Here is a 24,527-nt window from a genome sequence, read left to right as displayed (position 1 = left end):
CAGTCACATCAGTAACGATTTCAGTTTAAAAAAAGAATAAACCAGATTGTAAATCCCTTGTCAGTAGGAACTGTCCTCACTTTCTCTGACTTCTTGCCTGCTTCCCCTCCCTACCATTTCCAAATGTTGAGAACAGTGTGACAGAAGGACATAATAATAAGTAATTATTTGGTTTCTGGTTTATCTAAGGGGAATTAAGTTTATTAATTTCTATAAAAATAAAATCTATATTTTATCAAAATTTTCTATATAAATTGTATAAAACTAAATCTAAAATAACAACCATCTCTGAAGAAGTTGATTAGCTTACTGGTAATAAAATCACTTGAAAAAATCCCTGCTAGCAGTTTTAAAATGTCACTGTGTTTACATGGAACCAGATGCCTTTGAAATCAACTGTCATTAGCTGGGAGTCTTTGGGCATCAGAGTCATGGAAAACTGGCAGATTGAGGCCATGAGATTTCAGCAGGCTCCTCTAACAAAAGCCTTCAGAGCAGTAGCACTCCACTATCCCCTTTCTATCTTGTTTTAGCATAAAACAGAGAGGCAGGAAACAAGTGATATACGGGGCAGTGAAACATATGTCTCTACCGTAGACTAAAAAATGCAAGCATACAAGGCGCTTGGGAGGGCTCAGTGAGTTAAGCATCTGCCGCCTTCAGCTCAGGTCATGATCCCAGGGTCTTGGGATGGCCCCCAAATCAGGCTCCCTGTTCAGCGAGGAGTCTGATTCTCCCTCTCTCCCTCCCGCTGTTCATGCTTTCTTGCGTGCTTTCTCTTCCTCTCAAATAAATAGGTAAATCTTAAAAAAAAAAAACCTAAAAAAAAAAAAAAAGGCAAGCATACACTTACATGCTCTTTGATAATGAAACAACCTCACAATGATGTCCATTGTGTAGCTATTTCTGGATAGATTTTAATTTGGATTCAGAGGAAAAAAATCTACAAATTCATTAGAAGTCGGGATTATAGGTTATTTCAAATGAAATACAGTTTGAGTTCTTTCATACACAAGTATCTACCTTTAATACCCAGGCAGAAGTCTTATCAGGTTTGCTTTAGAAAAGCCTGTAATCAGCACTGCAATTATTTTATGAAGCAGGGTGTTAAAACACCCAGCAGGTGTACACAGAAGGAATTTAAATATGTTTTCTGTAATATGATTTTCTGCCTTTATTTGCTTGAAATAAGACTAGCCAAATTCAGTTGAGCTGAAGTAGGATGACTACAGATGCCAAATTAAAAAGTCACAAAGAGGCATCGTGATCAGTGTTACCTTGGAGGTGGAATCGGCAAGCCTTTTGGTAGACACGATCAGTGATCAGTTGCCCCAGAAGCAATGCAGGCAGAGCTCAGCTAAGAATTTCTCTCAATGTACAGCCCAACTGAATGTGTTCCCTTGCCCAGTTTCCAGGTCTTGCCCTCTTATAATTCACAAGACTGCAGAAATCCTACCTCTTCCAAAATTCAACTAATGAATCAACTGCTTCTTTGGGGGGAAAAAACCCTCCATTCGTTTAAATCTGTTTTTTCATTAAGATGATAAGGATAGGATGTTATCAGAAAAGGTATTTCAGCCTTACAAAATTGTTTACTTTGCGGATCCATAAATAGTAACTGACTATTAAACTACAGTGCTTTAGAGGTCTAGCATTTGACAGGTAATGAAAAAAGAAATAGTTGTAACAGCTAAAAAGTAACTTTCATGTAAATCAGTGGGAAAATATGAGACATGCACAGTCCTTTCTGTGTCACTGATGTCCCCATGAAATGGTGCTAAATGAAAGAAACCATTTTAACTTGCTTTGAATAGCAGCCACCACTAACTTGATTAAATGCAAAGATGGCATGATTAGTTTAGTTTCCAAACACTGAAGCATCAATTTCCTAACCATAAAAACTTTTCCAATCAAGGAGCTTTTCTTGCATGAAAAATGTGGGACCTCTGAAAATGTTCAGTGATATCTATACTTATCACTGCAGATGACCTTGGGTTTTCCTTCTCGACAGTGAACAAATGGGACAGAAATATTTTGTCCCCTGGGTAGAAGATTCACAGAACTCTACCAATATCAAACATTAAAAAAAAAAAAAAAATCCAAAACCAATGCTTTACAGCACAGAATAATATGAACACATTCTGATTTAAAATCAGTATGTCTCAGGATCAGAAAACTTGGTTCCACACTCATTTTGGAGTCTGCGCCCTTAGACAAATTTCTTAACCTCACTAAGTCTTAGTTTCCTCATCTGTAAAAGATACTTTCTGTCTTAGGACAGGAGGGACTAAAATAAACACATATAAGAGCTCCTAGCATGATGCCTGACATATAGCAGAAATACTGAGTAAATAGTAGCTATTATCATTTAGCATAGAGTCTATGCTACATGATGTTAACAGCATCTATCTTTGATATTATCTGGTTGATAAACTTTGTTGAAGCGGGGAACTGGATTGATCAGCAGTCAGTGGAGGAAAGAAAGTTCTGTTAACATATGTTAGTAGCATCAGATACTTGTTGGCTGAAAAGTTTCTCAGTCTGAACCCTCATCTCTCTGAAATCACCTTAAAAACAGGAGCCATATAATCCTATGTTCATATGCTCATATAACCCTGTATTCATAAGCTGTATGCAGCTGTCTTTCCTGTTCATCTGTTACAACGGAAGAGAAAAAGGCACAGGCAAACCTAAACCTTTTTGCAACAACTAAGATCACTTGAGTTTCCTAAACTTTGCGGACTTTCTTTGCAAAGTTTCCACAACAGCATCAGAAAGGGCAATGTGGTATTTTGAAGCAGCAGGTTGGAGCCTTTGGTTTTGCCATTTCCCATCTCTGTGGTGTGGGGAAAGTAAACAAGTCTTGGTGGGCTTGGCTTCATCAGTGAATGAGGTGGCTGCACTGGGTGATTTGTAATGACTCCTTTAGTTCTAAAATTTATTGATTTTATAACTACAACTGACCTAAAACAGCTAAAAAGCATACCTAACTTTCCAAATTTCTCAAACTACCCAAAAGGCCCCATTTAAGTTTCCTCACCCAAACTTGACACCAAGTAAGTTATATCTGGACTCAATGAACAATCTCATTATTCATTCCTCCCTCCCCTGTCCTGAGTCCTTCCCACAACCTAACAGGGCTAGTGATCCCTAGTGAGGAATTGTGCTTTCCCCTCATGCTTCTCTAACAGTGGAACCATGCAAAGAAAATTTAAGAAGTGAAACACCTAGTCATTTAAATTGAAATTTCTGTTGACTTGTGACTGTGGATATATCTAAAGACCAAAAGAAAGACAGGAGAAACAGTTACCAATTATTCCTTCTTTAAATGTTTTACCAACTTTCCTGGACTTGAAATTATAATTGCCAAACAGTTCAAATCAGAATTGCCCTTCAGATGAAGAAAACAAAGAACAAGCCATTTTAAATTTATTAAAAGTCAAATTTATTCTTTAATTCCTAATGTTTTAGGTAATACTACCATATGCCAAAATATATCAACTGCCATAAATATGTTACCAAGAAACTTCAAAAAATACATGACCTACGTAAAACAAAGTTTTCAATGGAATCCACAGGAGCTAAAGAATAAGCAGTTGTACCATTTCAAACAGAAAAAGGCTAAACGTGTTTGTTTTCCTTTTTATTTTTATCCAAACTTTCAGGGGAAACTGACTTTCTTTGTTCAGTGTTTATTATTTCACCTTTCCTGAAGCAAAAACCAAAATACTTTGATAAATGAGAGAGTCTGGTAAACAGGCCCTCGGACATTAGGGCTCAGACCACTAATCCAGGTGCATTTTAGTTGTCCATTTTTTCTGAAGTCACAATCACCATGATTCAATTTCTTCTCGATAAAAGATATGATAACACCAAATACAACCTTACTCCAGTTCACACTTACACAGAACCAAAATGGATCTATAATACATGCAAACATGGGCTGAGAAATCCAAAAGAAAACTGCAGAAGACAGCTGTTCTCCCTGGAAATACTATCATCACACTTTACTCCCCCTTATACTCTATTTGGTCAACCCAAGTTTTATTAACTCCAAAGACAGATGATCTCTGCCTGACGTCAATACTTGCAAATACTTCTCTTTTCTTTCAGAGATCCACTAACGAATCCAAAGTTTTTCTATACCACCCAGAACAAACTAGGCAGTTCAGTTCTTGAACTTAACTTTTAAACTCAGTATTTAATAAAAAGATCAGTATCTCTTTAGAGCTTCCCATACCTAAATGTGTTACAACTGGAACTGCTCTTTGAGTCTTAGCACATTTTGCTATACTTTGCTCCCAGTACAGTTACAAAAGAAGTATTAAAATTAATAGGCTCATATAAACATGTCTACTTTTTTTTTTAATATTTTCCTTAAATACCAAATTAATCTATGCAATTCCAGGAAAAGATGATGCATTTAAAAGAAACGTCTGGAAGGACACAGAAAGCTTACAAAAGTCATATACAAAGCACAGGCATTAGTTATGAATGCTTGAAATACGAACATACTTACCCCCTACATAAGAATATGAGCCTAGATTTGGAATTCCCCTGAACTACCTGAAGGGATAGTTCTCCTCCTCTTCCTCCTGTTCCTTCCCTCTTAATATTTTCAACACACTCCCCTCTACCTTCTTGAATGTACCAGCATTTAAAAGTTATAAAAACTTTATTTTATTGCTCTGTTTTAGCATTGTCAGTCTCACCGCATTTTTTTCATATATTAGAAGCTAAGTAAGTTCTTGTGTGCTGGCTAGGAACCCAAGACTTACTCACAATTACTTCTACTGCAAAAATGCCTTGAGTTCCAAACATCCTATTAGTAGGCTCAATCTATATACAGATTGATGGATTATCAGATTGTCTTTACCTCTCAGGTCCTTACAGGAATTAAAAATGCTTAGGAAAAGAATGAGGACCTCCTTGTCCCTTCCCTACATGTGCTCTTTCCCAAAAGGTTCATATTGAGAACATTTTTCCAGGAAATCGGTCAGAAGCTCATTTTGCAAAGCGATTTCTGTCTCACTGATACAACTGACAGTAATTTTACTAAAGCAGAATCATAATATGCTTGGCTAAATTATAAAAATTCTAGACTTTTACTATTCAAAAAGTCAATAAAAACAGCAATGGAAAACCAATCATTTCTAAATGTGCAGATATCAGCTATCTCAAAATAATGTTTTTTTATTTAGAGAGGATGTGTGTGTATGTGTGTGTGTGTACCCACAATCACAATGTAGGATATTTGTTCTATCTCTTGACTAAAAATATACTTCTAAAAGTATAAAGTCACATTCTACCACATAAAAGCATATATATTTGATAAAATATCACTTATCTGTTTTGGCAAGAAATGAGACCAGAGTGATAGAGCTGCAGTTTCACTAATTGCTAATAATTAATTTGGAAGGGAAAAAAGAAAAGCCTTATTGCCAAGAAGTAAAATCCATCGCAATGAGCTGCAGTTCCAAATGTAGGGTAAGTATGTAAACAAACAGATTCGCCAAAATTGTGTGTTATGATTCCAACACAAGAAAGATAAAGAGCCATGCAAATTTTCTACATTTCCTGAGCTGGTGCTGAAAATAACTCAGAGGAAAGGGCTTCTTTTGAGATATAGGAGTCCTAACCTTCACCCTCTAACTGTGCATAATACTGGTGCTATGACAGGATGAAAATGCTTAGTAGGGCTATTCATTTATACTTTAATCATTATAGTAAAATGCAAAAACACCACCAGATGGTAAATGCAACCAAGAGAGATATCTTCTAGATGGGGTCTGATGATTTACAACACAAAAGTCATTACAGGATTTTAGAGGATTTATAATTTGGCAGTTTGTTCAGCCCAGTTTTGTATTTAAAATGGGGAGAAAACAAACAAAAGCGTAATACTTTCTTGCATCAGAAACAAGAATCTACTGATTAATTAAGAAGAAATTATTCTGAAATTTATTTTGAATCCTGGTACTTTAGGAAAACCTGAAGAAGATAAATCGAAACCTCTCAAGTGATGGGGACTTCTGGGCAAAGTTTCAAGAAACAGCCATCCACACTGGCTGATTCCATTTCCTCTCTTTGAAATCCTCAGTCTGCAATGCAGCCCCCAGAGCACCAGTGAAGTTAGAAAATGACCTCCTAAATGCTAAATTCAATCATGTCCGTTTTATAAGCCTTGGGTCAAGTGTTACCAAATCTGTGAGGTTATCTTTAATACCTTTCTTGAGGTATAACTCAGACAGAGCTTGGATCAACAGAACCATGTTGCCCTATAATTGCTGCCTCACAGGACAGAAGCTCCTGGGAAATGCCACCACTCCCCCCACCCCCGGCCCCCCATTTAGCTCTGAAGGCAAAGTGCTTTACACATGGTCAAGACTGTGGAATAAATAAACTGAAGGCTTGCCAAGTTACCGAGGAAAATCCAGTAATCATTCATTTTCTTTGAAGCGCTTATAAAAAGAACTAAAACAACAGAGGAAAAACCTAGAAAGGTTCCAAGGAAAGTTCTTCTTGGTTAGAGAATTTAAAATTCTGCTACAATTTCAAGAGGAAAATCCCCTTATTTGCACACTATTATTTTGCTGATTTGTCTGTAACTCTTTAATATTAAAGGCTCACATTTATTAAATTCCCTACAAAAATCAAACTTCTTAAATAATAATAGTAAATGAGCACTGATTAACATGCGTGCCAGTGAGACAGAGGTGCCAGCTAGGTATTTTAGGATAATCATGCTTGAAACATTTCGGCAAAAAGAGCTCATAACAACACTTAAATGGCACCAGAATGCTTGAGTTACTCACAATCTTGCTCCCAACAAAACTGCTTTTGAGAACCCCAGCAGTAAGCAAATGGCAACCTATCTGAGAACGTGTAAAGCAACTGTTTCTATGGCCAGAGGAATTCCCTTCACTCTCTTTTACCTTCTTTCAGATTTGACTATTCACCTTTCCCTGCTGGAGGGCTTCCCAGAGCCACTCCTTACCCCCATCAACTTCCTGGATGGCTTCCCAGAGCCACTCGTTACCCCCATCAACTCCCTTTCTCCGCTTTCTCCTACTCATTCTTGCCGGAGGTCACAAACTCAATCAGCAGAATCTCGCAGGGGAGAATGGGGAGGGAAAGAGAGGGATAGAACAGTAAGGAGGAAGGAGGGAAAGAAAATCCACTGCACACTAAATCCCAACCACCCAGCCTTCCCTTCTCCTTATCACTCCCAATGCCTTGCAGTCTTTCTCAAAGCAAACCCAGCCCCCAATTTCCTCATTCTTCTTTAGTCACCTCACCCTTTCCACAAACACTGCCATCTCAGACCCAGGGGATTTGCTCCTCCGACACTGCTCAACCCCACCCTGGCTGGGCAAAGATCCTGCCCCAGCACAAACATGCACTGGGAGGAAGAATTCACCTAGGAAAGGGGAAGGGAAAGCCAGGATAGTAATGGTTAATATAATGTAGATGCTAACCTGGGTCCTCTACCAACATTTCCAAAACTCCTTCTTTGGGCAGGCAATACACTCTAAGTTCCAAATTACCATGAACTTTTAGAACACAATCTTGTTTCTATGAGGACTACATACAATTATTTCCTGATAAATTATAAACACGTTATGAATTAGTAAATATTAAGCTGTTGGACTCATGAAACATCTGTACTCTAAAGAATGTGACCACATGAGCCACCCCAGGGCTGGCAATGTCTGTTTACTAATCCAGAATCTGGTTGGTTGTATATGTGGACTCTGAAAAACCAGTTAAGTCTCGTAAACCAGTCCCCTAGGAAAGATCCAGAATCTCTTTCCTGAGGATTGAGAAACTGTTAAAGACACTTTTTTATTCACTTTGAAATGCCAATAGAGTACTGCCTCCTGCTCCTTCAACTTCAGCAGATGAGTCTTAAATAGGGTTCATCTGTGTTTTTTCTTATCATTTTAGACCTCTACTGCGTTGGACTTTAAATCAATTACTTCAAGGCAGAGGTCTTAATATTTTCAACAGCCAGACTGCCAAACAGGATGTCCATTTGGATCCAATCGGCTCATCCGAAATGCAGGTCCCACTTCTCATTTACCTTGTTTTAAGGTGTCCAGGTATCCTCCTCATGAAGGCTCGGATTTTGCTTTCTTTCATCTACTCAATGTTTTAAAAAGGTACACCCTCCCAGGAAAAGCTGTTAGTCTGACCCTACAACTGAAGGCTTTGGATTCAGCTGGCACACTTCAAGTCACTCAAGCCTGGCTCCCTGCTCCAGGCCTAGACAAAAATCTCCATGGAAAGCCAATTCAAAAGCAGAGCTCTCTCAGTCTCTACCAGGCTGCCCTACTTCACAGCCTGTAACCTGTCCAAAGCCGCCCTCAGTTTCCTGTGGCCTTGAGAAAGAACCCTCCTTACCAATGCTATCCAGCTGCACTGGCTGGCTGTGTACATTAACCCCTTCCAACCTGGTTTCCCAGCAGCACCAGAGCAGCAGTGCCCTCACTGCATAAGAAACATACCAGAAAATGGACAAATTCCAGAAGTTTACAGCTGGTGTTAGTAATAATGACAAATCCTTGGGATTTAAGCCTGAAGGTCAATGGGAGGGCGAAACCTCCAATTTCAAGAAAAACACTCCATCTTAGCTAAGGATAATCATATATCATAAAGAAGCTAAATTAATTCCTCTTTCACCCAGATACACACAGACACATACACACCCACATAATATACAAAAACATATTAAAACAGGGCAATCCCAACAAAACTATTTCATGGAGACAAGAACAAGCATGAGAACACACATTTTTTTTTTTTAAACTGGATACTTAATTTCAATTCTCTGTCAAAATATTTATGCCAAGGAAAAGACTTCTGCCTAAATACTAATGTTCAGAGTAGACAGTTGTAAGCAGAATGGAGTCAGCTATGAGAAAAGTCAGGCAAGGAAGCTAAGTATTTTATGGCTCAGTGGAGGAAGGGCACAGATGATGAGTAAAGAAACATGCTGGGAGAGCATTTGAAAGCTAAAAGAAATTGGAACAATTTTACTTGGTACTATAAAATTTTGCTTGACATTTTTATTTATTCCATTCACCTGATAATTCTCTGATCCTCTGCTATGTCACTATTTCTACAAAAGTCCCACTGTAAGTACTCAAAGGTTACTTTGAGGTTAATGACCTAAGAGCATGAAGACTTCAAAAAGGGCCTATGTGCTTTATGTTATACACACAACACTTTAAATGCAATGCGAAGGCCCTCTTTGAGACTACAGAGAGAGAACAAAGCTTCTGCAGTGTTTACTTTCCTTCTTTTTCATTCATTCTTTCACCCAACCAACACCTACTCATCCCTCCAAACCCCATTTGGCCCCATAAGGGATAAAAAATATGACTCATTTTCAACTAAGAATATTAAAATAAAATTGTCTTTAAAAAAAAAAAGATACAACTCAAACTCTTGGTGGAGCTTAAAACTGAATACAGAATATCAGACTGTATAAACTATACCATAAGACAAATGGAGATAAAACCTATAAAGATACCACAGCATAATGGGAAGATCAGAATAGGAAATAAACACTTCCTACTAGGTCTGTAAAAGCTTCATGAAGTCAATGGTTGCTGAGCTGGACCATCAAGGACAGTCAAGGTTTCAATAAGAAAGTTGGAGAAGGGATACCAGAGGTAGTAAATACATATTAAAAAATGAGAAAGAAAAGATAATAGCTTTCCATTTCCTGTGTTTTTCCTATATCCATATGAAGCCAGCAATTAGTTTTCAAAAAGCAAAATAACTAATCGTCAGAGTAGGAAATTTTGTAAATTTCGAGGTTTTAACTGACGAGGACACCATAGGCAAATGCATGGATTTCAAACTCCACAAATTCCTTTTTCTTTCCTTTCTTTTTTTTTTTTAAGTAGGCTCCACACCCAGTGTAGAGCCCAGTGTGCGGTTCAAACGTGACACAGAGATTAAGACCTGAGCTGCGATCGAGTCAGACACTCAACTGACTGAGCCACCCAGGCACCCCCAAACTGCACACATTTCTTACACCTCACAAATAAACGTCACTGATCTGGCCAATTTCCTCCCCTAAATTCCTGCTATTCCTTCTACGTTAGTGCTTTGGAGGCCTGCAACCTTGCTGTTCTAGGTCTCCTTTGTACTATCTACACTACCACTGGTTCAAATTCTTTGAATCAGCTACTAAAATAAGTCAGCTACTTCAAGCCTGCATTGAAAATACCCATACTGACTATGGTAAAAGAACACTGCAGTTTGAAATAATTTAATATGTGCTTAACTAAACCACTCTCTTACCAAGTGACTTCCCCCCATCTCACAGTGTTCTTGGGAGGTTAATTTCAGTGATAAATGCAAAAGCACAGTGTCCATCTGGCACCTAAGTGTTACCTGGAATGCTGATGTCTGGGTCCAAGTTGCAACTGGCCATCTGGAGCTTCATATGGCTCTTCTACCTCGTACACATTTGCATCAGTGTCCTCCATGCTTCTGGAATTCTGCCATTCTAACTCGGGAGTTTTCCCTATGGCCATTATAAATGGCAAGTTCTCATACTCTGGTATTTCCTCATAATGGCGTACATTTTCATACTCTGGGGCACAGCCACTTGTGACAGATTTGCAAGGCGCCTGAGATAATGACTCCCTGGAGAGTATTTGGTCATCCAAAGACTCAGCTGCACTGGTCTGGCCCCGGGACTTCTTCCTCTTCTTTTGAGATTCCAAGCTATAGTTATCTGCAGAATACGCCTTGATGGGTTTACTTCTCTTCTCTTCTACCAACATGCCATGCCAATCACTTTCAAGTCCTTTCCTCTCCCCACCTGAGAGGCTGCCTGCAGTTGCGTTTCCAAGCTGGCTATTCTTGGACCAAAATTTCTGGAAGTCACTTTTCATGAAGCAGATGGACAGTTTCATGTTCAGCAACTTCTTTAAAGAGTTTTTCTTCTGAGTGTCTTTGCAAGGCTTAGTGCACCTTTCCGCATCCATAGCAGATAATGATTTTGCTCGAGGCTTAGTTATGGCAGTTGAAAGCTCACTATTTGATGATGTAGTGACAGACTTTAAGGATTCTGGGTTCCCCGAAAAGGGTAAAATAGGATGAGGTAATTTCCACACTGGCTTTTCTGAAGCCCGTTTAGGCATATCAAAGGAGGATGACATACTGAGGTTTTGGGCACACACATCCTGAAGGTGATTTCTTTCTAGACCTTTCTCTGAATTATTTTCTTCATTTGAGGGATAAGAGCTTTTCTCCACAATCTCCTCTGAGGCAGCCTTTTTAAGCACTCCTGCAGCAGGCAAGCTGTGTCTTTGAGGTTTTTTGGGGACAATTCTTGAGGAATTTTCACCTTTTATTGTAGATTCCTTTTGTATTTGAGGGGCAGACACTCCCACATTGCAGGTAGTAGGCAAATGTTCATTGCAGGTTAATTTGAGCTGCTTTGGCAGGCTCATAGATAAAGTACTGTACCTTATAAAATTGGTCCCTTTGTCCACAGCAAGTGACATACTAGAACCATCTATTGTCTTGCTGTCAGAACTTAAATTAGAATCTGTTTCCATTTTTTCAAAGGAAGATGTTTCAGGACACACAGCTTTCTGTGGACTGACTAAATTTTGTCTGTCACCACTGCAGTCCACATTCAATTCACTTTTATTTCCTGGCTTCACTTTGTCCACCTGTTCCTGGTTACACAAAACATTATGATGAAGAACACTGATTTTATCGTTTTTCAAACCAGCTTCTAAAAGACAAGAAGAGTCACTGTCTAAATTCTCTGGTTCTTCAGTACTTTCACTAGGCACATCTACATGCTTTTGACGTAACAGACGAGCAGCCCGTGTCTTTCTGGGCTTGGGGGTTGGAAATTTGGGAGTATGTGGTACTAAGTGAATTTCTAAGGGACCAAGGTCTTTGACTTCTGATTTCTTACTAACTCCATCTGAAGATAAAAAAGTACTCCTTTTACCATTTTCCAGAGCTTCTTGTCCAGATGAATGAAAGCAAGTATTGCTTTTATCACTGCTAGGCTGATAGGTTTCATCACTAGGAAGCTGTAGGTGGCAATGGTGATGATCAGGAACTTTATCAAAGCTGGACAGGGAAGGTGACAAATCTGCAAACTCAATTCTGAATTGTCTGTTGGAATTATAGCCATCATTAATTTCTGGGCTGTCTGTGGATCTGTGCTTCGGTAGGGAAATAAAAGGTGATGTTCGTTGTGTTAAAACATCTTTGAGCTTCTCTTCTAGGATGTTTGCCTTTAAAACGACTTCACTCTGGCTCTTGACATTCTCAACATTAGAATCACATCTACTTGTTTTTACGGCTGAAGAGGACTTCTCAATTTTACTATATTCTAAGTTTTCATGCGTTTCCAGGGTCTCTAAAACAAGTTGCTTTACACACAAATTCTCTCTATTCCCAAGTTTATGGACACACTGAGAACTGCAGGAACACATTGGTAAAATATAATTACTGCTCTGATGCCCTACATTTTTACAGTCAGAGTTGTCGGCATTTTCAGGTAATTCCTGTTTGTGCTCTTCCAGGTTTACAATGATTTTCCTTGATGCTGACTGCCCGATGTCTCTAACAGGTGAGCCCTTCAGAACTTTTGGTTTCGGGGCTATTGCTGGTTTGGTTTTCTTTGTTGACGGTGGAACACTAGAAATCACAATATCGGGTTTGGGTGCAACAGGAGGTGGAGCTGGCTTATTATTTGCTACCACAAACTTTGGCTTAGGGGCCACTGGTGGCTTCTTAATCTCTAGAAAGGAAAAAATAATAATATGATGCTAAAAAACAAACAAAAAACCCCAAAGCAAAAGATGATAAATAAATAAATTTGGTAACATTTTTACTTTTTTTGATAATATGGTGAACTTGCATTTTACTAGGTAGATTATATTTCATTGAAGAGTCCACATTACTCCTGAAAATTCCTTAAATTGACCTTCAATTCCAATATACAAAGCTCTGGGTAGAGTATACATTTCTTAGCAAGTCCAATAAAGTTTTCTTCTAATTCTGGAACAGATTACCGTATCTTCAGTGGACACTAAATGAAATCATTGGTATAGAAGAAGAAAGTAGTATTTTAGTTCATCTGCTGAGTGCTGAATGAATTTGTCTCAGTTATATAGACATGAAACCCTTTAACATTATATATCAATAAGTAGTGGTATTCTTCTACCTCAGTGATATACCATAGAGTTGTCTAAGTGCCTTTTCTCAAGAATCTACTTCACTAGAACCCCCAAAACTATCCTAAAAAGGAATACAGAAATCAGAAATTTTCCAAACTTACAAACAAAACTAGTTCCTCTATATTATTTGATTCATTATGAAGTTGGTATTTCTCTGTATGGGGAATATTACTGGGAATTTTCATTATAATCTCTCACAGAGCTTTATTTTTTTAAAAAATCATGTGTGTAGGTTCAACTACATGTCTGATCAGTCAGTTTCTGGGCATACAGCCTGGACATGCGTACTTCTTTTAAGTTCCACAGGTGAATATACTGTGTTCCCTTTATTAATAAGCACTCTTCTAGAGCATTTCAAAGACAATTTCTACTGTAGCAATCCTTTCCTAACATTATATCAAAAGCACTTAACAAACACCTATTTTTCTTAAATAAACACCGATTATACTCTGTTAGTTTTGTACAGACCTGGTCCTAGCCTAAAGTCAACTAACAAAAGCCTCATACAAAAGACCTATAAGATGAAAATTATATAGAACTCAAACATCTGGTTTTTGGTTTTGTTTTTTTTTTTTTTCAGTTCTTTTAAGTTTTTCCACCTATACTATCACTATCACCTAGTCACATTTCCCCAAGGACACCTGAAGTAAAAATACTTTATTTTATCTTACAGTCTTACACTTCATGTTTGTTCTTCAACAGGATTTAAAGCTTAATAAAAACTAGATTTACTGAAAAAAAAAACCCCAATTTTTCAAAATATCTTTTGGACATTAAGTATTTGAATATACAGAGGCTTTATACTTGATTTAGTGATGATTTTTTTTTTTTCAACAAAGGAAATTTCAAGAGAAGTCACAACATTTGGTAAGGTATTAGAGGAAAGTTGGGGGTGGGGGAAGATAGGGTGTTCTATTTCCTTTTACCAACCATTTTCCCAAGCCAAGGTCACATGATAACACATGCTTTCTCATTCAATTCCTGGGTATAATGTCCTGATAAAGATAATAAAATACTTCCAAAATAAATTAATATAAATTCCCAAAGCTATACAATTTCAGATAACTATTTAATAAGCATGTTATTTTTGTTTATGTAAAAAAAAACTGTAAAACCATTCAAAGGCTGAAGATAAACCTTGCTATAATAGTCTATTAAATTAAACTCCTGACCTATTAAGTCTTAAGACAAAGTAGGAATGCCCAGGGCCTTTTCCAAACCTCCCACCCTACCCCAGATAATGAAACCTGACAAGCTGTCATGTTGACTTCCGTAACCATTCTTAAAACATCCTACCTCTGGGATTTTTGAAGGAATTATAAAGAAAAAAAAAAGCCCGTTTTGCAAGATGGAAAGAGTTCTGGAGATTTGTTGCAAGGCAACTTGAGGGTCTTCAACACTACTGAACTATACATTTAAAAATGGCAAAGACGGTAAATTTATGTGTATTTTCCATAACTAAAAAATACCCCAAAGCAAAAACCCAGTCTCATCAAATCAATCTTTTACTTTCTGAATCTTAGTGTACTGTCAAAAGCCATTTAACCAATCAATTTTTGCGTTTTAGTTACATTGTTTTTTAATCTTTGGTACCAGTTTTACTCTTCTTTAAATGTGTTTTATGAGTCCTCTTCCAATAGTCATAAATCCCTATCCTTAGTGTTGCAGAAATTCAAGTAACTATATACGAGCTGTGGTTGATTCCCAACAAATATAGCATAGCGTTATACACCTAACATTCAACACATACTCATTTAATTAAATAAATAACTGTGAACTTCAGCCTGCTACTCATAAACTGTGTATTGGAGGTAGCAGATAACGTAACTCAAAGATCTGGTTGCCTCAGTTTCCTTGTAGATGAGGATGTGGAACAGATCTCTAAATCCTATATGATTCTGAGATTTTAACTTATGTGATCCTTGCTTCAGGAGAATCCTTACATTCTTTAGTCCCTTTTCTCCATGTGATATTTCTTCAGAATAATTTTGTCAGTCTTCACCACTAGAAGGCAAGCTCCAGGAGAAGAGGCATTTGAATACATTGCTCTATTCTCAATACTGAAAACAGGGCCTGGGAATAGACAAAGCTGCCACATATACATACCCTTTAATATGCCTCAGTAACAGGAAATTTCTTTTAAAAAAAATCAGTATCCATTTAAATGTAGAACAATATTTTGAAAAGTTAGCAGGAATCAGCTTCAGCAGGATTACTGAATAAGTTTTTAATCATTAGTAAGAACAAGTGTTTAAGTCACTGGTACAGCAATATCCAAAATCATTTCTTAGTAGTAGTAGTCGTAGTAGTAGTAGTATTTAGTGGCTCTATTTTGAAAGAAACACAACTCAAAAAATAAAAAGCCATTATATTACAGCCTGTTTCTGTCACTCTTGAAATAAGTGCGTGATGTTTGGAAATGCACCCAGCACCTTTGGATTTCAATACTGTATCAACATTTAGACCCAAAAGCTGTAGAGCAAAGCAGCAAATCTTTTTATTTACACAGCTGTTTGGCTCCAGGGGAAAATAAGGTAAGAAAGTAAAGCACTGGTACCATTTTACTATTACAAACATACTTGTCATCTGTTACACACAGATGGCTGTGGTTCACGTACACACTTTCCTAGCTACTGGATCAGCCAAAAGGCAAAACACAGGCATTAATGAGGCTGTATCTGTTTTAAAGAATATAAAATATACACTGATGATCTCTTTCCTTTTTCACAAACTGACTAGAATAATTTAAAAATCTCTATTATGGGCATACTCATTCACAGATGCAGAAAAAAAAAGCAAGCTCTCCTTTAGGATATTTGTAACGCAAAATGTTCTACAACATTTCTTTAATTTTTTTATTTTTTTATTATCTATCTTATTTTTTAAAATTAAGACAACCATCCCAAATACCACAGATTAGATTCAACATAAACATCCCCTTCCCCAACTACAAATAATATTCCTAAAGTTTTAAAGAATTTTATTATTGTACCAAAAAAAGCATCATAAAGAGCTTGTAAGAATGATGACCACATAATTTTGTAAGAAAAGAATGGAAATAAAACCCCAGTTTTCTTCCATATTCTCCATTTAGACATGAGAAAGAATTATAAAAAATCTCAACAGATGGGTGAACAAAAAGGTAGTTAATGCTTCTCAGCAAGCCAGGCTAAAAACCAACTAACTCAGCTAAACACAGGAAGTGTTCCTCTTTTAAACACCACAAAAATGTCTGTGGATTTCTTTAATTGTAAAGTTGATAAAATATAAAAATAGCTTGCATTATTCTCCGGTAAGTCAAATGAAAGCATCATAAACTTCCAGACCGAACCCTAGATCAGATTCACACATCTAAATGTCAACTTAAATGTTCCTGTACCTGTTCATTATCAACTGTTAGGGCTAGAACTTAAAATGATACATTTAAGGTATGAATATTTTAAATGTGTTTGACACTTGGAAGGAGGGGAAGGCTAAAATGGCCAGAAAGATTTTTAAATATCCAACCACTTAAATTTTTAATTAACTGGATTGGGTCAGTAATAAAGAAAAACTGAATGGTGAGGCACAGAAATTTAAGATGAAAATAGTTCACCTCAAGTAAGTAGAAAGTCTCCCCTTAGTAAGGAAAAGAGAGTTTAACTTCCATAGTATATGGTAACATATCTCCTCTACATACATGTAACATTAAAAAGGAAACATGCACAACATCTTCCGATATACTTCATTCCTTGCTTTCTTATTGCTGTTGGCTAACTTCTCGCCTTGTTAGTTGTAATCTGATTACATCGAGCGACGCAACGCTCCAATATATCTGTTTTAGAAATAATACAAATCAGAACATTTAGAGTGCTGTTTGACAGCTTCAAGTTGCAGGAATTTAAAACAAATGCCAAGAAAAGCAAAGAAAGTTTAATTGTGCTTAAGTGCTGATTCTAGAAGCAAGTTTGAGGGGAAGCCTTACATCGTTTTTCTATAAAATTTCTAGAGAAACGTGTTTTTCTTTGAACATGGCCAAAAAACACATAGAAAAAACCCCCACAATACTCCATATATTACTAAGTTCTGGTTTGAAAAATTAACCTATGGTCTTATAATGTGATTTTAATAGTTATCTGCAATGACTTTACTAATTATTTTCAGAAAGTAAGAACTGTTTAAGATTGTTTAGAAATACAACGTCGAGAATTGCTCAAACTCCACACAAAGGTAAATTACAGGCTTTGTCATTTGGAGGTAGAAAAGGACTCTGGAAGGCAGACAGAAAATAAGGGTTCGTTTACACTAACCAGGTAGAAAGAGAAAAAAAAAAATCCATAAAAACTGGGTGAAGAGGAGCAAAAAAACTGCCATCGACAATTCTACGCCCCTGCTTCTCAGATAACAGAGGAAAAACCACCAGGGCTGGAGTCACACTGTCTAAAGTTCTCCGGCCAGTAAAGGTCAGGGTTTCCAGTAGAGACTAGGTTCACAGCGACTCAGCACCGTGGCTGAGTTCAACCGTCCGGGAACACTGCCTTTCCTAGAAGAACTGATTTCTTAACATGGGAACCTAAACTACTTCCACACGCAAATGCGAAGTCCCCCAAACTTTTGGAGGGACGAGCAAATGTCTCCCTCTTCACATTCCGTGATTCACCTGGCGCAAAGAGCTCCCAACACGGGTGTCCGCTTAAAGGGAGGTCCCAAGAGACACCCCATTTCCAACCAGCCCCTCTCCGCAGGAAGGGACGAGAAAATCCGGAGGCACAAGCCGTCCGCTCCCCATTTGCTCAGCCCTCGGGAAAGGTAGGGGGAACACCGTTAACGCACCCGTGAGGAGAAAGTTGCTCCAGAGCCCAAGACTAGCAGCGCTCCCTCCAAACTTTCCAGCGGCAGCGCGAGCGCCGTCACTTACCCGCGGCAGAAGTCATGATTCCCCGTGCAGCTCGCTTCCCCGCTCGCCCCCCTCAGTCCATGCTCCTCTTACAGTCCATTGTTTCGAGAGTTTGAGCAGAAGAGAAGAGCCTCCGCAGCGCCCGCATTCCGTCCCCCTGCCCAGCGGCGCAACCCGAGCGCCGCACAAAGGACGCGACCGGCTTCAGGGACCCGGCGGCGCTCCCGGGCGCGAGCCGCAGGCGGCGGGCGGGCGGGCGGGCACGAGCGCCTCCCAGCCGAGCTCTGAGAAGACGGCCAGGCGCGGGCACGAGCAAGGCTCACCGCGGCTCCGCCGGCGCGTGCTCCTCTCCAGCTCCAAAAAAAATAAAAAATAAAAAATCAGTGCTTCAGGCGCCCCCTGCTAGTCGCGGCCGTAAAAGGCGGACAAAAGCTCCAGGCTCCTCCAATCAGCGGCCTCGAGCTCCCGCCCCTCCCGCCCACACGCTCATGCTCTGTTCCAATAAGTGGTCCTGAAAAGGGGGCGTGAGCTGCGAGCATTCTGGGAATTGTAGTTTTCTGAACAGAAGGGACCGTTCTGTAGCAGAAGCCGGGGTGCTGCCTGTTCTCCCGCCTTCATTTCCCATCGTGCTGAGGCGGGTGGCATGGCGGAGAAGGATGACACCAGAGTTTGACGAAGAGGTGGTTTTTGAGGTAAGGGGAAAATGGCGGTGGGTGTGGATTGCCTTTGTTTAAGAAGGTCAAGGGGGAAGGCGAAGGGCCGATCCCGGGAGAAGGGATCCGGTGACGCTCTTACCAGCCTGGGTCACCGAATCTCGGCGATTTCGGGGCCTAGTGTTGGTCGCCTCCTGACAGGTGTAGCCCCAGGCACCCTCGCCGCGGCAATCTCCGCCTCAGGCCCGCCCAGAATTCTCAGCTGGGGCCCCCGTTGCTAGGCCGGTGGTCCGGAGCCCTGCCTGTTCCTTCCCGGGAGATGGATACGCCGCGGGGCTTCTGCGCCCGGGTGGGGCGGGGCCCAGTCGTGCATTTTGGATACTCCTCAGTACTGCTTAGCCTCCCCCTTTTTCATCCTCGATTTTTTGGGTCAGTATCCAGAAGTGGCTCAGGTCACTGTTCCCGATCGAGGCGTGGTCCTCGTTAATGAAGGCAGCAGGTGCCAGTTTTCTAACACGTTGGAAAATCTGTATGGGGACCTACTGAGAGTGATTAGGACCGAGCCATCTCAACATCTAGGTTCAATTCTTTTGTCCTTTGCTGTTGGCGCTAGGTGTAGCCAGTTCCTCTGACTCGAGGCTCTGGGTGTGAGTGCTTTTGTGTGGGACTATTTTAAGACGTTCTCTGCCATCTTGAATGGGAGGAAGAAAAAAAAAAAAAAGGCAGGCGAGTGTTTTATTGCCGTTTATCTATCCGATACAGGTGAAGCTCACACGCAGTGTAGATATATTGCATATATGTATGCTCTATGTTCACTCATCCAACCAGATTTTAAGGAATTTTTAAAAAAGAAATGGCTTATTCCATACACTGGGAAAGCTAGCCATTAAAGAGTGCAGAATGATAAATGTTGAAATATGTATTAACTGTTACTGGAGGATTGATGTGGAAACGGCACTCTGTTCGTGTGGTCTCAGAGAAGCTACACCCAGAAAATGATATCGGAGGTACATCGTAACTATGAATCGGATTAGAACGAATGGAGAAAATGCATTCCCGGGAGAGAGAACTGAGCATGCCAAGGTTAGGAGGTGTGAAGGTACCTGGCGTGGATTTTTTCAGAGGCATGAGCGTGGAGGGTCGCTATATAAAGTGGTTTGATGTGGCTAGAATGTAGAAGTAGTGGAAGATGAGGTCGTTTTACCAAAACGAAGAGTCTGGATTCGAGGAGCTCATTTGGGAAGACAAGTATCTGAATTTTGGAAATGAGAGAAGAAATAATGGAATGATGGCTTGGACAGGTAATTCTTAGAATTACAGGTAAAATCTAGGAAACAGTTACATATTGAAGGTGGGAGCTGAAGGAGACAAAAATCTAGGTTGCTCAGATTTCTAGGGTAAAGAAAGCCAGGCGGATGTATTTTTTGTTTTGTTTTGTTTTTACCCTATTTTTTCTTCGATTTCTGAATATAATAGTAATGCTCAAAAAAACACATTGTAGAAAATAAACCATTAAATTAAAATCATCCTTTATCCTACCAATCAATGATGGCTGCCATTAACATTATAATATTATGTGTTCTTACAGACTTTTTTTAAAGCAAGTGTATGTTTAGCGTGTGACATTTTTTAAAGCAAAAGGTATCATAGCATGTAGAATTTTGTATGTATTTTTCATTTAAAATTTTCATGAGTCTTTATTCATTACTCTTTGAAAACATTATTGATAACATAATATTCCAGCATGTGTGTGTATTTTAATATAACAGTTTTTCCATTATGGACAGTTATATTGTTTCAAAACACCGTTGTAATAACACTGATATGATTCCATCTTTAACTGCAGCTCTGATTTTTCCTTAGAATAATTTCTAGACATGAAACTAGTGGGTCAAAAGGATATGACAATTTTTAAAGACTCATACAAAAAGGTTATACTATCTTACATTTCCATTAGGAATAAGAATATCAATTTCACCAAATCCTCAGCAATGGCATTTTAAATTTCTTTTAATCTTTGCTAATTTGGCAGGGAAAAATATCATTCCATTGTTCTAATTCATATTTTATGGATTTATTGGAACCATTTTTTTTTCTTTCTTTGCATGTTCTTTTTGTGTATTTTGTTCATTTTCCTCTTAGACACTAGCTTCTTCTTCTTTTTTTTTTAATTTTTTTCTTTGGTGAGGTTGGGGGCGCGATGCAGAGGGAGAGACAGAGAATCTTACTTAGGCAAGCTCCACTGCCAGTGCAGACCTGAAGCCTGAAGCCAAGAGAGCTCAATCTACCACGCTGAGATCATGACCTGACCCCAGATCAAGAGTCCCAACACTTAAGCAACTGAACCATCCAGGCACCCCTTGATGCCAGCTTCTTAAAAATTAATTTGTAGGGGCACGTGGATGGCTCAGTCAGTTAAGCATCTGACTGTTGGTTTTAGCTGGGATCATGATCTCGCAGTTATGGGTCGAGCCCCATTTCCAGCTAGGTGCAGAGTCTGCTTCAGGTTCTCATTTCTTCCCCCTGCTCATTTGCTCACTTGCTCTATCTCTCTCTTTCTCTCAAACAAATAAATAAAATATTTCTTTATTGATTTGCAAAAACAAAAAAAATTGATTTGCATGAGTTCTTCATGTGTTACTTAACCTTATTACACTTGTAGAAAATCATTTCCAATTTGCTGTTTATTTGCTTTTTATCATATGATCTTTATTGAGGGATAACATTCATAAGAAAAGTATACAAATCATAAATGTGCAGATTGACAAATTTTAACATGTTGAATACACCCATGTAATCAATAGCCAAATCAAGAAACAACATCACCGAGCACACCAGAAGTTACTTACCTCTTATTTCCTTTGTCAGTCCTGCCCACCTCAGAGAAAACCATTATTCGGACTTGTAATAACTAACTTAGTTTTGCCTCCACTGTGCAATTGCATTTGTATATGCTCTTTTTTTGGCTGACTTTTTTTTGCTCTCTGGTTTTGTTAGGTTCATCTGTATTGTCATGCGAGCATTTTTTATTTCTCCATAGTATTCCCTGTGAATGTATGACAACTTTTCAGTCTGTTCTACAGTTCATGGTTTGGGTAGTTTCCCATTTGGGACTATTATGAATAGTGCCGCTTAGAATATACGTTTTGTTGAACGTGTTTCTGTTGAGTATATACTTAGAAGTAAAATTACTGAGTCATAGGAGATGCACATATTCACCTTTTGTAGATTTTGTCAAATACTATTCCAACCCAGCTGTACCAGTTTATACTCCTCTACCAGCAGTATATAAGAGGTCTGGTTGCACTACATCCTTACACCACTTGCTAATATTAGTCTTTCTTGTTAGCCTTCTGGTCTGTCCTCTTGCTTTTAATTTGCATTTTCCTGATAAAGAAATGAGAGTCTTTGTATATGCTTATGAACCCATCCATTGTAAAATCCACTTTTGTAAAGCCAGTATATGTTTTTTGCATATTTTTCAGTTCTGCTATCTCTTGTACTTATTTGAAGGAGTTCTTTACATATATTGGATACGAGTCTGGATATATATACCTCAAATATCTCAGAATATATGTGGCACTCTCTTAATAGTGTCTTTTTTTTTTTTTTTAAGATTTTATTTGGCAGAGATCACAAGTCGACAGAGACCCACAGAGAGAGAGGAAGGGAAGCAGGCTCCCTGCTGAGCAGAGAGCCAGATGCAGGGCTTGATCCTAGGACCCTGAGATCATGACCTCAGCCAAAGGCAGAGCCTTTAACCCACTGAGCCACCCAGGCACCCCTTAATAGTGTCTTCTAATGAACAGAAGCTCTTAACTCTTATAATCCAATTAAACCTTTTTCTTTTTGTGGTTAGTGATTTTAAAGAAATATTTGCCTACTTTAAGGTTAGACAGATACTTTTTTTAAAAGCTTCATTTTACCTTTTGCCTTTAGATCTGTCATCCATCTGAACTGATTTTTATATGGTCAAGTAAAGATCAAGTGAAGATCAAATAAAGATCAACATTATTTTTTTTTCCCTGAATGGATGTCCCATTAACTCGTATTTACTCAGTAGGTGATTCTTTCTCCCACTGAACTACCTACCGTGTTGCTTTTGTAATAGATCAGGATACCTTGAATGTGTGGCTTTATTTCTGGATACTCTCTTTTCCATTGATCAGTTTGACCATTCTTGTGCCATAACACATTATTTTAATCACTATAACTTTTTATAATGGGTTTTAGTGTCTGGTAGGAAAAACCTTTCAGCTTTATTTTCCTTCGGGGTTGCTTTGTCTATTTTTGGTCCTTTGCATTTCCAAATAAATTTTAGAAACAGCCTGTCAGTTTCAGTTGAAAAACAACCTACTGAGATTCTGACTGGGATTGCTTTGAATCTATAGTTTGATTGGAGAGACTCACCTGGTCTTTACAATACTGAATCTTTTAATCCATGAATTCTTTTACTGCTCACCTTTAAATGAGTCAGTTTCTCATCTCTGTGTTCTAGAAATGATTTTACGAACAGGGAATGCAGGGAACAAAAATAATTTTCCTTCTGCCCTTGTGAGTTCTTGACTAAGACCCTTGGTACTAAAAGATACATTAACAAGAAAAAAAACAAGTTTGTTAACATGTATACCTCATGTATATATGGGAGATACTATTAAAAACCAGAGCTAGATAGTATTTAAGCAATAAAAACAGATTTTAATCCCAACTATCAAAATAGGAGAAAAGAGATCTTTGTGTAGAACCAGGCTCAGTTGCAATTATAGCACCGGCAAGTAGGAACTTCGTTTCTAAGAGGAGACCCTGGGGTTTGAGGGGTTTTGGTTAAGCTGACCTAATAAGATTCTTGGTGAAGACAGGCCAGGGGATGTTGGGACATCAGCCTGGGAGGATAGTGGAAGATGAGGAACCCAGTGTCTATCAAGCTGAATCTGAGAACACATGATCACAATCATAAGCAACAACGTAAGAATCAGGAGACCATCACCACAGCTGCCTCTCAGTAACCCACAAAGCTGGTGCAGTGGGACTGTAACTCAGAATCTATCCACTGTCTCTACTATAATTGCCTCTGCATGACCAGAAAGCCGGTAACACATACTGGGAGGAAGGGAGGGAAGGAGGAGATAAGAAAGGAAAAAAATGAAGGAAGGAAGAGAAAAAGAAAAAGCCCAGTTTATATCTAGCACTCGAGCTGCAAAATAATTTGGGAAATCTTACCTTTAGCTTTCCTGTCTCTTTAACATAAGAGGCACACTATAAAGAAGGAAGATAAAATGGAGGTTGAACAAACTCAGTTTATCACAACCATCATAGGACCTAACGTCTGTTTCCCTAAGAAAATTTTGATATATTTGGTGTATTTGTTTTAATACTGTTATTATAATGACTTTCAGAGTCAGAAATCAGACTCATTTATGTCTTAAGACTTACTCAAAATGTCATATGCTTCCTTAACATTAAAATTTAACATTTTAAGTCAACCATAATTTTACAAAATATTCCAAATACATTCTTTCCCTGCTTAAAACTCTTTTTTAAGTGTTTTGATTTGATATCAACTTAATACCAGTTTCCTAGAGTATTAATCAACCTACTATCTTTTCTTATAATTTTGGCCCAGAGGTCACATTTGAGTTGTGATAGTCTGGGTGAGCTCGGGGTACACTGAAAGATGGTGTTGTAGAGGAATTAAGAAAGGAAAGGAAGAGTGAGATTCCCAGGTCTGGGTCCCAGTCCTTGCCTGAGAATCTGACTGCCTTCATTTTA

General features: G+C 38.7%; 2 protein-coding genes across 11 annotated transcripts in view; one reads left to right on the top strand and one right to left on the bottom strand.

Moving 5' to 3' along the window:
- FGD6 (FYVE, RhoGEF and PH domain containing 6) overlaps positions 1–18,990 on the bottom strand; it is a 117,731-nt gene extending 98,741 nt beyond the window's left edge. The window contains exons 1-3 of one of the 7 annotated variants that reach the window (XM_032346715.1): positions 18,127–18,512; positions 12,885–13,081; positions 10,408–12,790 (exon numbers count right to left, since the gene is read on the bottom strand). In XM_032346715.1, the coding sequence (XP_032202606.1) occupies positions 10,408–12,790; positions 12,885–12,936 (2,435 nt within the window). In that variant the 5' untranslated portion in view covers positions 12,937–13,081; positions 18,127–18,512. The other 6 variants (XM_032346711.1, XM_032346712.1, XM_032346717.1 and 3 more) reach the window with 6 other exon arrangements.
- The window catches only part of VEZT (vezatin, adherens junctions transmembrane protein), a 67,105-nt gene continuing 61,201 nt past the window's right edge, over positions 18,624–24,527 (top strand). For 3 of the 4 annotated variants that reach the window (XM_032346719.1, XM_032346720.1, XM_032346722.1), the window contains exon 1: positions 18,656–18,797. In XM_032346719.1, the coding sequence (XP_032202610.1) occupies positions 18,762–18,797 (36 nt within the window). In that variant the 5' untranslated portion in view covers positions 18,656–18,761. Of the gene's footprint in view, positions 18,798–24,527 lie in introns of all 4 variants that reach the window. The other variant, XM_032346721.1, reaches the window with a different exon arrangement.

Source organism: Mustela erminea, chromosome 6 (genome assembly GCF_009829155.1).
Source record: "Mustela erminea isolate mMusErm1 chromosome 6, mMusErm1.Pri, whole genome shotgun sequence".
Classification (NCBI taxonomy): Eukaryota; Metazoa; Chordata; class Mammalia; order Carnivora; family Mustelidae; genus Mustela; species Mustela erminea.
This window is presented reverse-complemented; position numbering and strand designations above follow the sequence as displayed.